The following is a 13629-nucleotide window of genomic DNA, read 5'->3' on the forward strand; positions in this document are numbered from 1 at the left end:
CGCCAGAACTAGAAGTCATGAATATCGGCGATGTCGACGGGCGACCACAGGTCCAGACGCATAGTACAGCCAGTCGTCTGCTCCTAGCGTGAACAGGTCCGCTCCGCACTTTTTTGCCAATTTCTTCATAGCGCAGCCCGATTTTTCGGGCACAGCATCGACGCGTACGTTCCTCACTGATATCTAGGAAGATCTTGCACGCACGCAAGAGCAGCTCAAGAAAAGCCGCTTGTTTGCTTGCACATGGTGAGTGAAACGAGCTCAGTGAGCTCGTTTCGCTCATCGAGTACTGGGCCACAAAATTAACCCTTTGCTCATAGAGCCTGCATGCTTTTAGTGAAGCAAGAAAGCTATGCACGAAAACTTGTTCTTGCTGAGAATTTATTAGTAATTCCAGCCACAAGTGAAAGCAGAGGAAGAAACTTCAACGCTGCTGGATTCACGATCCAGATTCAGGTTGGGGGCGGGCCCGGGCTTTAAGTCTGAGCACAGGGCTGGGCCGGACTCAGGCCTGTAGCGCCAGGCTTGGGCCGGGCTCGGGCTCAGAATTTCAGCTTGTGCACACCTCTACAATGCACCTCTAGTAGCAGTGTATGCAGTGCTGCACTTTTGGTCTCAAATAGTGATTTTATTGTGTTCTGTTTTGCAACAGCATCTGCATCTCACTGTAAAATGATGTTAACTGTTTTCTAAAATAAAGGTATAAGTGCTGAGCTCATAGACTGTTTTTCCTTTTTTTTTTTCTAGCAGCTGCGTTTTTCATATGAAATTGCAAGTACTTTTTTTAATGTGAGCAATTTGTGGAGCATGTCACCTGGCAAAAAAGTACTTATTCTGCACTGAAAACTAGTTAGGTCCAACTGTGGTATCTTCTTTGCTTTCTCACAGCTATATCTTGCACTCAGCAAGTGCTCTAGCTTGATTTCTCGCTAAGCATAAGTCTTCTCAACCTTACTTAGGCAATAGACCTCTCCCAGCCTACATCATCAGAGAACGTGTGTTCTGGACCGATGGGCAAAACTTGCACCCTGCCGAGGGGGCTTTAAACGGGAGAAGAAAGGCTAGAATACAAGGTGAGGCGTGTATAATAGGGACAACAAAGGTGTCGGGGGAATGCTTTTCACTAGAAAAATCTGTTCAGAAGTGAAAGTGGCTGATATTGCCCATCAGGCAACGCCTCTTTGACATTGCAGTGTTTACAGCAAGGGGAGGTCTATTCATGCTATTATCCTACTGAGACTAGATCTTCACTCAGGGGTGGAAGTGCTGTTCCATTTGCTCCATTCTGCTCCAAACTGCTTTTCCTGTTCCATCCTGCTCTGAAATGCAATATTCCTCCAAAACTGCTCCCCATTCTGCTCCAAACTGCTTTTCCTGCTCCATCCTGCTCCAAAATGCAATATTGCTTCAAAGCTGCTCCAAACTGGCTGCCTTGAGATTCTGCCATCAAATTTAGCGGAACACGGGAATAATGTCACAGCACCGGAGACAAAGATAACTCATTTTCCACTGGGCTTAATACAAATCAAATTTTTGTAAGGGAGGGAAACAGAGCATAATAAATATTTGTCCACAAGCAAATTTAGTATGAGTCACAGGCAATTGGAGGGTACTAATTGCGGAAAAAACATGCACTGTGCTTGTGACATAGCACCTCCTCCCAGCCTTTTGAATCACTGGTGGAGAGAGAAGCGAGAGCAGCAAGCAAAGCAGATAGGGCTAACTGCAGTGAGCCATTAGGAAACTTGTCCGACTGCAAAAATTGCTTGAGTTATTCTAATGGTTCTGTTGTGAAAATGAGACTTCACCATCGAGCCTCTTTGTCAATGGCAAGCTTGTCAGGCCTACGGCTGCGAAAATCATACTTTAACCATTGGTGTGCCAAAAGTATCAATCACTAGGAAGCTTCTCAACAGTGTTGGAAAGCCATGCAGGGCCTATGCCAAGGTGTTAAAAATGAGCCCCAGCATTGCTCAAGCAAAGAATGATGAACTATTCGCAGGAGGCAGTGAAGTAAAAATGCTGAAGGATGAAAAGGCCTTCAGTGCCATCTATCATTCCTGAAGGCACTACTGACCAGTGCTCAGGAATTTATCAGCACAGACATAGGATCGAAAAGGATGTGCACAAGATAAAGAATGAAAATGTCATGCCCATTAATACTCTAAATTAGTGGCACTGCTTGACCAAATCGATGTGGTAGACTCGACATTTGAATCTACCAAGTCAAAATAGGCAAACGCTTTAGGTCAGTGTAGGTGTTCAGTTATGAAGCGCGCCAGCAACCGTTCCGTTTGCTCCTAGTCTGTTCCAAGTTGTTGCTAAGGTTAGCCTGTGTTATACTGTATATCTTTACATACTTTGGCTGCTTGTCTTGTCAGAGATGAGTGGGAAGTTGGAGAGGCATTGAGCTTGCATAAAAAGGAATCACATTGGAGATTTTATGTTTGAAAGAGAGAAAACTGCAATTATCAGAGGATTAGACTTTAGAAACCTGCTCCAAAACATAATTAAAATGCTCCAAAATTCTCGTTTCATTGCTCCAAAGTTGCTCCAAAATGGCTTTATTACTGCTCCCAAAGCTGCTCCAGAATGCTCGAGCCTGCTTCCACCCCTGCAGTAAGATAATCCTTTGCTCAGTCTTTTCGGGCATCACTTGAAACTTTTGCAGCTCCCTGTGTGATCAGTCCCTTATTAAAATTAAAAAAATGCAGGGCAATTGTGCAGTGTATTTCCACATTCATGAGTGCAGCAAAAACTTGGGGCATTTACTGGTGAAAATTTTCTGCACTCAACTATAGGTGACAATATGCAGGGAACCACTGAATTAATTACGGTCAAACCTGGTTATATGGAACTTGAAGAGGTGCACGAAATAGTTTGATACGTCGATAATTTGATATCAGATGAGCTCCTCTGTAACCTAGAAGCTTGAATATGGTGCACCCAAGCTAGTGGCATGCTTCCCACAGCAATGGGCTGCCACCCAACATGCTGTGTGCCTCGAAGGTCTCTGTGGCACTCCTTGGCCCCACGGAGACCTTCGAGGCGTACACGTGTGTGCCAGTGTGTTAAAAAGGAGAGCTCAGTGGGCGCCCCTTCACGTGCCGGTGCATGAGTGCAAGCTTGTTCGCCACATATCTGGCAGAGACTGATCAGATCTCACCCTGCATGCATCTCGCGCCGCACACATGTGCAGGCCAGCTTTATGCGCTGGAGCAAGTGCTGTCGGAGTTGGAGCTCACATCAACGCTGCAGCGCACAGTGCTTTGGGAGACGCCACTGTCTATTATAAGCAGTCTAATTATGTTACTGGTACACTGTAAATAATTCAAGTCCAAATAGCGGATTTTCAGTTCGAAGTTAATAAGAAGCAAATAGCTATTTCCTCTGAATAGTTTTGAAGTAAAGCAAATTTTTCAAATCAAAGTGAATTCAGTTTATTACTGGAAATGCAATAGTAAAGAGAAAAAGGCAATTAATTAGCATATATTAAAATGCAAAGTGTAAAGCTTGCATAAGGCAATGTTCGAACAGCAGCAAGCTGAAGTGCACTGAGCATCATAGTCTGAAGCTTTGACCATGCAGTTCTTTATGTGCTTCTGATTTTAAATATAATGCCCTGGAGGAGGCATATGCTAAAGCAGATGATTGGTGTGCTGTGCATGGCATCACTGTGCTCAGGAAAAAGGGATCCTGGGGGTTGAGCCGATGCAAATGTTTGGACCTTTAAGGCCCCTCGGTGAAGGCAACACAACACTTTGGCCCCCGCTTCCCATAGGCTCCGGGCCATAGACTCCGGGCTGACCCGACCAGAAGAAATCGGCAGTTGCCTTTTCATCCTCCGCTCCATCTTTCGCTTTCCTGTCTTCTCCTCTTTTTTTTTTTTCCTTACATTCTGGTGGCGTGGGTTAATCTTGTGTGGTATGACTACTCTAATATGAAAGAGCACTGAACAGGGGTAGAGGAGGGGAAGCCTCAGTTCGCAGTTCAAGCCTCGACCTGCGAACTGAGGTTTCCCCTCCTCTACCCTTGTTCAGTGCTCTTTCATACCGTGTAACCATCTTCTTTCTCTCATTCTACCTGGATCCATAACTACCCTAAGTTGCCCATATTAGGTTATAATTATGGTGAGCCTCGACTTGCGAACTGAGGCTTCCCCTCCTCTACCCTTGTTCAGTGCTCTTTCATACCGTGTAACCATCTTCTTTCTCTCATTCTACCTGGATCCATAACTAACCTAAGTTGCCCATATTAGGTTATAATTATGGTGTACAACTGGCGTGGGCAGGACGTAGCTTTTAAGTGTCTGTCCCGTCCCCTTGCTGGGCTCCACGGTGGGTGTCTTGCAATGAAAGGCAGAGAAGCCCTTGCTGTGTGGAAAAAAGTAAAAAGAAAAAAGTTGCAGATTACTTTTAATTTTCACTGAATGCACTTGTATATTTATTGTAGATGCTCTGCACTATACTGTAGATGCTAGATGCTCAGGGCAGCAAAGCAAAAAAGCAGAGCATCATAACTCAGCATGCCAGAAATGGTAGCTAAGCATAGAACTATGCATTCATATTTTTGTGTGTATGTGCTCAGTGAGGAGTGCAACTTTTGGGATGGACTTATATTTGGGGTTGGCCTATATGTGTAAACATAGTACATTTATTTTTTGAGGGGTTGGGGAATAAGTGAAAATTGTTATGGCCGTGGTATTGCTTCTTTTTTTTCTTTTTTTTTTTTGCTATTGTTTTATATAGTAGGTCTTATATTCAAAGCTTTCACAGGTCATACATTTGACTTTTCCAACCCCAGCCAATGTCCCCTTTTGTATTAACATTTTAGCTTTTGTTTCTTGTAGACTGCCTTCAAGTCCCGGATGCTCAAGCCGGATCTGAACTGTGTGCGAAGCCACAGCCACTTAGGCTGTATGCACATGATACAAGATGGCCTTGCTGACCTTGTCGTCCTTGAAGCAGGCGACATTTATCGGGCTGGCCAGTGAGCTTCTTGCCTTTTTCTCTTTCTTTTTTCTTTTCGTAGTGACACCCTTTGGTTGCAGGTTTAAGTAAGCCTTACTGCCATCACAATATAGGTTCCACGGGGCAAGACAGGAGTAGCAGAAGTCTGTCTTGAGTTTTACTCTGCTCCAAATACAAGACTGTGGGGGTAAACATAGAACCACTTGTAATTGGTTCTGTATGGCTTGTTTTTGTTGACCTTGTGTAGAAATAAGGGGTGCAGACATAACAGTGTGACCGCATTACGCCTGCGGAATGTTTTGAGTTTCAGTTAATAAATCAAGGAGGTAGAGCGGTGGCAATAAATCAGTTGTTTCCACGAACACTTCTAAAAAAATTTTGCAATAATACTTAGTTATACAAAATTTGAGCACAACTTTACAGGTGTTTTACATTTGCGATATGCTAAGGTAAAGAATTTAAGAGAGATGTTTACATACATGCAGTTAGAGCATGCTCTATATTTTCTAGCACATAACAATCCTTGATTGTTATAAAGGAGGTGCCGGCATGAAACCTGCTGGCACCACCGCTGGGTCTTGTTAGCCTCATCTCAAGCTGTGCGTAGGCAACACGGGTTATTTCATATTTCACCAGATATATTATGCATCAGCTGGCGCAAACTGAGCATGAACTCTGTCCCATTGCCCCCACTGTTCTCTCCTCCTCCACTTTCCACCTTATGCTTCTTTGTTTCCTTCTTCTGGCGATACCTTCATCACTCTCTACCGACAGCCCATCTTTTAACCTTGCCCTCCTATTGGGAAGGGGATTTCCATCTCTTCATTCTGCAACCTGCTAGCCATGGCAGGTGGTGCTTTGTTCTACTACTACCTGCCATGACTGGTAGATAGCCGGTTGCTCAGACTACTATGCTGACAACAATGCCAATGATTAACAGTGCAGGAATGGGTGCCTTAGAACTGTACTCTGAAATTTTTAAGAATAGGGAGTTTGAAATAAAAATATATATATATATATATATTTCCAGTTGCAAACTCTCTGTTGCAGCAGATGTTATTTACTGTAACAACTCTTCTAAGCATACACATAATTAATTTTCACTAATTAACTTTTTAATCAACTCACATCAATGATTAAATGCCAACGGGGAGTTTGAAGCTGTGAATTAGATGATGCCATATCTATTTTTGCAATGAAGGACCTTTCTTTAAAGCACTGCAGAAGAAGAAAACCTGGCACTTTCTTCTGCACAAACCCAAAACTGAGTACACTAGACGTGCAGAAAGCTCAGTGGGAATGTGACGTCCACTGGTGAAATGTTGCAGTGACTGTGGTGCAAAATTTGAGCTGCATCCACTGTTATCCCATGTCATGTAGTGCATTATGGACCCTTTGCAAAACTCTGGAAGTCAGCTTTTCTGCACAGCAAAAATCCTTTCACCATGGCGACTAAACTTGTTTTGGGGGCAGAAACTGGGTTTACAGAGTTTTGCAAAGGGTCCATTTTTCTTTGCAGCTTGGTGCAAGGAAAAGGGTTAGTTATTGCCAGCTGAGCAGCTGTTGAAGGACAGATCAAATTAAAGTGCATAGCATAGCAAAGGGAGCGGGCAGTTTGAATCTGGTGCTGTTGTTGCTGCACTGTGTCATGAGCGGATGTCACATTGTCACTGAGCTGATGTGCTCAGTTTTGGTTTTGTGTGGGGAAAAAATTTAGCCCTCAAAGTCGGTCACATAAAAATTTAATGCAGGAGTTTTAGTTGATTAGTTATATAATTTGTTCATAGCTATATAATTAGAAGAGTTTTTACAGGAAAGTATGTCTGTATAGTGGAAGTTCGTTTCTGAATTTTTTGTTTCTTTCCTATTTAGAGCTCCCTATATTTAGGAATTTCTTTAAAGGTTTGCTGAAGCACCCAATACAAAAGGGGAAGTCTTTCAAGAAAAGTATAATAAAATGAAATGGGAGGGACTAAAGCTGCTTTGGTTCTGCTTTTGTTAGTTTGAAACACCACTGAAATCTAAATGCTCATGATAAGGTAAAGGAAACTTCAAGTCTTGAGTCCTTAGTTGTGGTGACAGTGGTGTCCAATAGCTATCTTTCTTCAGCATACTTTACTTGTCGAACCTTTTGAAAGAATGTACAGCCGCAAGAGAGGAATAAAATGAACAACTTTGTTACCACATTTTATTCCTGGATGCAAAATCGGGTCCAAAATGGTGTATGGATTTATTGTGGTGCTTAGGAGAAGGGGGGGAGAGGGGGGGCTTAGTGAATTTGCTTTTTTTTTTTTTGCTTGTATATAAGTGTGTTATTTTGCATGCATGGTGAGTTTGTTATTCTGTGTGATATATAGAGCAGCCACGGAACCATTTGTCATTTATTCACTTATCTTTTAGATTGATAGATTGTATGCTTGGTATGAGCAACTTATGTTTAGTTAAAGCTGCTAGGAATTTGTCCATCTCTTAACAGCTTTGGACCTAGGGTATTTTAATGTGGGAACTAAATGGAATGTGCAATGACTGTATTGTAGTGAGTAAATGCCATATCTGTTGCATTTGCAGCTCCTTTGGTCTGATCCCAATCATCACAGAGCAGTACAATTTGGATGAGCCATACTATTATGCTGTTGCTGTGACACATCAGGGAGACAAGGAGACAGATCTGTTGTATTTGAAAGGTAAGGGCTTCACTTTGAATGCAAGACTCTGAAAGGCAATTTTTGTTTAACAGTGTGTAATGTTGTGTTGTTTAGGGCTGTATTAAAATTTAGGCCTGAGTAATTTTAGAGAGATGCTGTGGGGCCTTTACCGTGGTCTGGAACAGGATCATCCTGCTAGCTCGGACTGCACCTACAGCTGCAAAGGACCGTACACAAAGAAGTTGCCGGCAGGCAAAGCTCTTTATTAGAGAAAACTCCCCAAACAGATCGCTGCCTCCTCGGCAGTATGTGTGATGGGTAAGCGAGTAATGTAAATGGAGTTCCCAATGTCAGTGTAGCCTTGGCTCGTTTGAATTGCCATCACTTGTGGTGTCTCTCCACAGCATTCACTGTTTGTGCAGCTACTAAAGAAGAAAGTTTGTTTATTCATAAAAAACAGGTACATTACATAAATCATACAGGATGAGGTCCCAGAGCTCAAGGCTGTATCGAGACCTCCTATAGATGAATGTATAAACTTATGAACAATATTATTGGTACAGCAAACACAGTCAAAAGAGGCAAAATCGGCGAACACAATATAGTAAAAAGAAAAAAGTAAGAATGCAATACAAGTTCAAAAATTTTATGCGCGCCCGGTATTGTTAAAATAAAGTACTGGCAAATTTTATACAATTTGATACATCTTCCCGACGCACATATGAAAACACTCATGAATGAAATATGAACAAACTGGTATACAAAGTGCAAAGCTTGTTTGAAAGTTGTGTTACACTATTGCGATAATACGGATAACAGTTGTTTAAAACCTTGTATTTAAGGTTAGCGTCCAGAGTAACGCCAAGAAAGGTGCAATGTTCTGAAAGTTCAATGCAATGGGAATTAAAAGAAAGTGATGGGATGTGTACAGGAGCCTTGCGATTGCAGCTAATACCATTAATGTGGTCTTAGAAGGGTCGATCTGTAAGCAGTTAGGATGACACCAGTGTAAAATATTTTTGAGATTAGCATTGAGCATGGATGTTAATGAGTGGATTGATTTATCAGTAACTAATATGGTAGTATCATAAGTATAAAGAAAGGGTTCTGATTTAGCAAGACAACTGGGTAGATCACTAATATATATTAAAAACAGCAGGGGGCCGAGAATAGAACCTTGAGGTACACCAGTATTAATTGTATTTAAGCTAGAGAGCACATTAGAAATCTACACTGCTTGTTCTCCGTCTAATAAGTAACTTTTGATGAGTTTGAGAGGCAGCCCTACTACCCCTACAGCTTCTAGTTTAGTTAGTAATATAGAGTGGATGATAAAATCAAAAGCCTTGGTTAAGTTAATAAATACTGCCCCGGCAAAGCACCCCTTATCAATGGCGAATTTAATTGTGTCAGTGAAGGCGACCAATGCTAAGTTAGTTGAATATCCCGAGCGGAACCCAAATTGATGAGGTGAAAGTATATTGAACTTTGAGAAGTAACTAATTAGACGCTGTGCTATGCACTTTTCTATTACCTTGCTAAAAAAAAAAACTGTAAAATGGTAATGGGGCGATAATTCGAGATACAATGGCAGTCACCATTCTTAAAAACTGGAATAATCTTAGCTTTCTTGAGCTGAGGAGGAAATACAGTGAAAGCTCGTTAATTCGAACCTCGATCATTCGAATTTTCGAATAATTCGAACTACACTACTTGGTCCGGCCAAGCTCCATAGAGATCTGTGTATAAAAAAGCCCGTTAATTCGAACGCAAGTCGGTTCCGCTACGGATAATTCGAACTACTCGCCGTCGCGTCTAGGCGGCTTGGCGCACATCACACGGCAAAAAAAAAAAGAGGGTAAAGAAACATCTCCGCAATCGGTAGGCATAATTAGAGGCTGCGCACGTCCAAAACGGGGACAGAAGATGGAACCAGGTAAAACTATGGAAGAGTGGGTAAAACTTAAATGGCACCATGACTGGCGTGGCGGCCGGCCGGCAGCGTTGGAGGGAGGGGACGGCGGCCGCGGCAAGGTCAGTGCATGGCCGCGCAGCGGCGGCTGCCTGCTCTCTCTTCTGCGCAACCTCCGTAGCTCGCAACTAAATACTCGTTAATTCCAACCCTGTTAATTTGGAAATAGGGATGAGTACTGTCGGCGCGGTTCCAGCCAACGCCCATAAAAGGCCATGATCTCGGACGGGCACTATGGGTTAAACTTTTTTTTTTTTTTTTTTTTGCGATAGCCATCTATCCTTTCACCCATCAGTCGTCAACGGAAGCACGCGAGTCAGCCGCGATCATGACGCCGGCTTTTAGCACCGTTCGTTCCGATTACAGTCAAACCCGGATATATCGAACTCGAAGGGGATCGCGAAAAAGTTCGATATATCGATAATTCAATATACAGAAATTGGCTTGTGACGGCACTTACAATGCGAAAAAACGATACCGTATTTGCCGCATAATCAACCCATTCGCATAATGAACCCACTCTCCACTTTTGCACCCGAGAATTTGAAAAAAAAAAAAAAATACGTTAAGGCCAGCTCGCTCACATGCAAGCGATTGAGCGATATCAGCGACGAGCGGCAGCAACAGAGCGAAAAATTTCCAACTTGTTGGAACTGCGTCCCGCTGGCCGCTCGAGCCACCGCGGCAGCTCGAAACAAGGTTTCTGTGTCGCTGCGGCAGAAAATCACGAGCGTTTTCGCTTGCATGTCGCACTCCGTTTCGGTCGTCTCATCCACAGCTCATTTCTTGGCAGCGTGCCAAGATGTTGCGCAGCGATAACGTCCGGGCGCGTTTATCTTTTTATAGCTCCTCCCGTGGTGGGGAGCGAACTTGGCAGAGTGCCCGTGATGGCTTGATTGCACAAGCCTGGTTCGATTTATCACGCCGCGCTTGGGGCGGGCGTCATGATCGCAGCAGCTGACGGTGTGCTTCCGTTGATTCATACATGCAAAGATAAACGGCTCCCGCCAAAAAAAAAAAAAGCCTGCCGCTTCTTAACGTCCGCAGCCGTCATATCTTACGCTACGTCGCGCGTACAGCACAACGATAAGAAAGAATGACTCTCGCAAAAAAAAAAAAAACGGAGAGAGAGCTGCCGCTTCTTAACGTCCCCAGGCGCCATAGCCACGTCAGCCGCCGCGCGCAGAGGGTTCGCAACACACGCTGGAGAAAGCGTCCCACGTCTGTCTGAAAACGGGCTGAGCTGGCTTGGCGCATGCGTAGCGCGTGCTGAAGGAGAGAGCTCGGCAAAAGAATGGGCACACCCACGCACATGGCTTGCAAACGTCATGTGTTGGCGCGCGGGAAACGATAACTGCAGATGCGTGTGCCTTTGGGGAAAAGGCGCGGCGCTGTCCAGAACTGTCCCCTCTCATTCCTTCCGCGCGTGGCTTGAAAACGTCACGCAGCAAACGGCCAAGGGTGATGCGATCGTCTTTAGCGAAGGCACACTTTCCAGTGCGTGGTGCGGAGTTCGATATATCGAACGACCGGCGAAATTGAGTTCGATACCGTATTTACTCGCATAATCCTCGCACTTTTTTTTCGCAGAAAATCGGTGCGAAGTTAGGGGGTGCGATAATTACGCGGGGAAAATTTTTGAACAATGCTTTGGAGTGCTGAAAGCAAATGTAAATAGGCTGTGAACCGGGGTTCTCAAGCCAGCTATTGTAAATTTAACCAAAACTTCAATTGCAAGCAGGACTTACGTTTGTAATAAAACCACAGAGACGACAAACACTAGCTGCAGAAACACTATTTGCGAAGGCTGGCCGCCCGCAACATCACCATCACTCAGAGCCGCGGAGTCCACGTCGACATTGCCATCGCTATCGCTGGTCGCTGCTTCGTCGGCTTCCTCAGCTTCACCCTCTTCATCTTGCCTTGAGCTTGTCGTGCTGCCGTCTGCCGTCTCCAGTAGCGGACACAAAACTCGTTGACTCCGAAGTGTCTGCTGGCAGCGCGGTTGCCGTGCTCCAAAGCGTACTCGACAGCTTTTAGCTTAAAGGCAGCGGTGTAGCTTGCGTATCGCCCCATGGCGAAGCGGCACCGAGAGCACGGTGACAAAAGTAGCACGCACTGAGCGAGGCCTACGAAAGTCTTCGCAAAATGGCAGAACTAAGCGCGGAACTCGGGAGAACGTGCGGCGGTACCAGCGGAACAAAACTGACGAAACACCAAGGTATATGTACAATGGTAGCGAAGGTTCCATAGGCTCCCATTGGTCCAAAAAATGGCGGCTCATGGGCACCGCCATATTGGGGGGCAACTACGTATGAGTGACGTTGAATGACGTCACGCATACGTATCTTTTTAGCGCGAATTTTAAAGTGGTCTTTTTAAAGAACCCGCCTTTTCAAGCCGGTATCTCATGAAGGTTGCCTTTCAGTGCGCACCAACCTTTTCCAGTCAAATGTGCTCGAGTTCCTGCTAGTTATGGCCTTGGTAATGTGCAATTCGGAACCCAATGAAAGTTACTGGCAAAGAAGGCAGCATAGAAAGGCAGCAACACTTTCAGACGCTGGCTTATCTTGGCTGGCTAAGAATGCAATCATGCATGATTCGTAGGGGAAACCTTTGTGGAAATACTGGTGCTACTACTTTTGAGTACAAGGTATGATGCACAAAGCACAGGCTCAAGTGCACAGTTTGCAATACAGTGTACGGCAAGTATGGTTTTCATATTCATGCTTTATTACAGCAACCAAACAAATACAGTGATAAAGCACACCAACAAAAAATACACGTCACAGGCAGCTCAAGCAGTAGTTTCTTTAAGCTGGCTATTCATCTTAATGGTCACAGTGCGGATAGAAAAAAGCCCTGCAGTTCCACGAACGTTGCCAGGTAGGAAATTGAAAAGCATAGAAGACAGTGCTGCTTCAATTGAGGCAAACATGACATGACATAAGTAGGCGCATCAACACGGGTCGCAGCTTTTTTGACGACAGATACGCAGACGGTTCGAAGTGCTTGAAAAAAAAACCCCGCAAGTCTCGCAGCTGCCATGGTGTCTTCTCCAGGCTGACGTTGTGGTAGCACCCACGCTCACGCTCGGCACCTGGACGTGATGCAACGTGCACGTTATTCACAATTGCGCCGTAAGGAATACTGCATACTCCAAACGCCAATGCGTCATTATTCCTGTCAATGCTAACTGCAGTACATTATATTTCCATTATATCTGAACTATGGTAGTAAATGCTCGCCCCAAGCTCTCAGCGCCTAAGAGTGCGGTTACGTACGCTCGTCCTCATGGCATGCGGGTAGCTATACTTTTCTATGGTTAAGATTGACGAGAATGAAGTGCGTTTAAAGTTACCCTAACGGTCATGCATATGCAGGATAGCAATAAGAAGACAGGCAGTAACTCCTGAGTGAATTCAGTTAAAGCACCCTCAAGGCCGCGCATATACACGTGGCTGAATTTTGATACTACCAGTTGCGAGGGTCAAATTGGCTTCGCGGTGTTGGAAAACTATACAGTGTTGTGCTCAGACTTGTCAGGCAGCACAATTGGTTTTAAATTGGCCTTCCGGTCAGTGGCATGCGCGTGGTTGCTCCTGAGAGCCCGGTATCAAGTTAACGCTGGTGATAGCCGGCTGCTTGAAACTCACCATAAATCAGACAAATGGTGGGCCTGGGGGGCCTCCTTCGCACAGCTCAGCACTTAAAGTGTGTGCCCTGTAGTGTATTACATAAATATCACCGAAAAAATGAAGCCACGTGCGCACGAACTGGTTACAGAAACAGAAGCCCAAACAAACAGAAACAGAAGAAACAGCCCAACGAAAGCATTCGGAGCATACCTAGAGCAGACGCCTTGTAGCAGACGACACTGACAACAGCTCACCTGTGAAAGTCCAGCGGGAAGCGGTGTAGCTTGACACCGACGCCACTGTCCATGCTGTCGCAATGTGCCACGGCGCATCGTTTCTTCACACGCCGCAAGCTCATCTTGAAATAAAGCGCTAAGCGCTTCAAAAGAACAGCGCGAAGCGTG

The 13629-nt window shown here is 44.7% G+C and overlaps 1 protein-coding gene across 3 annotated transcripts in view; it reads left to right on the forward strand.

Moving 5' to 3' along the window:
* Tsf2 (transferrin 2) overlaps positions 1-13629 on the forward strand; it is a 59091-nt gene that overhangs the window by 39160 nt on the left and 6302 nt on the right. For all 3 annotated transcript variants that reach the window (XM_084591407.1, XM_084591408.1, XM_084591406.1), the window contains exons 7-8: positions 4850-4989; positions 7539-7654. In XM_084591407.1, coding sequence (XP_084447533.1) covers positions 4850-4989; positions 7539-7654 — 256 coding nt within the window. The remainder of the gene's footprint in view (positions 1-4849; positions 4990-7538; positions 7655-13629) is intronic.

The sequence above is a fragment of the Amblyomma maculatum genome, chromosome 1 (genome assembly GCF_055883805.1).
Source record: "Amblyomma maculatum isolate TAMU_Amacu chromosome 1, ASM5588380v1, whole genome shotgun sequence".
Taxonomy (NCBI): Eukaryota; Metazoa; Arthropoda; class Arachnida; order Ixodida; family Ixodidae; genus Amblyomma; species Amblyomma maculatum.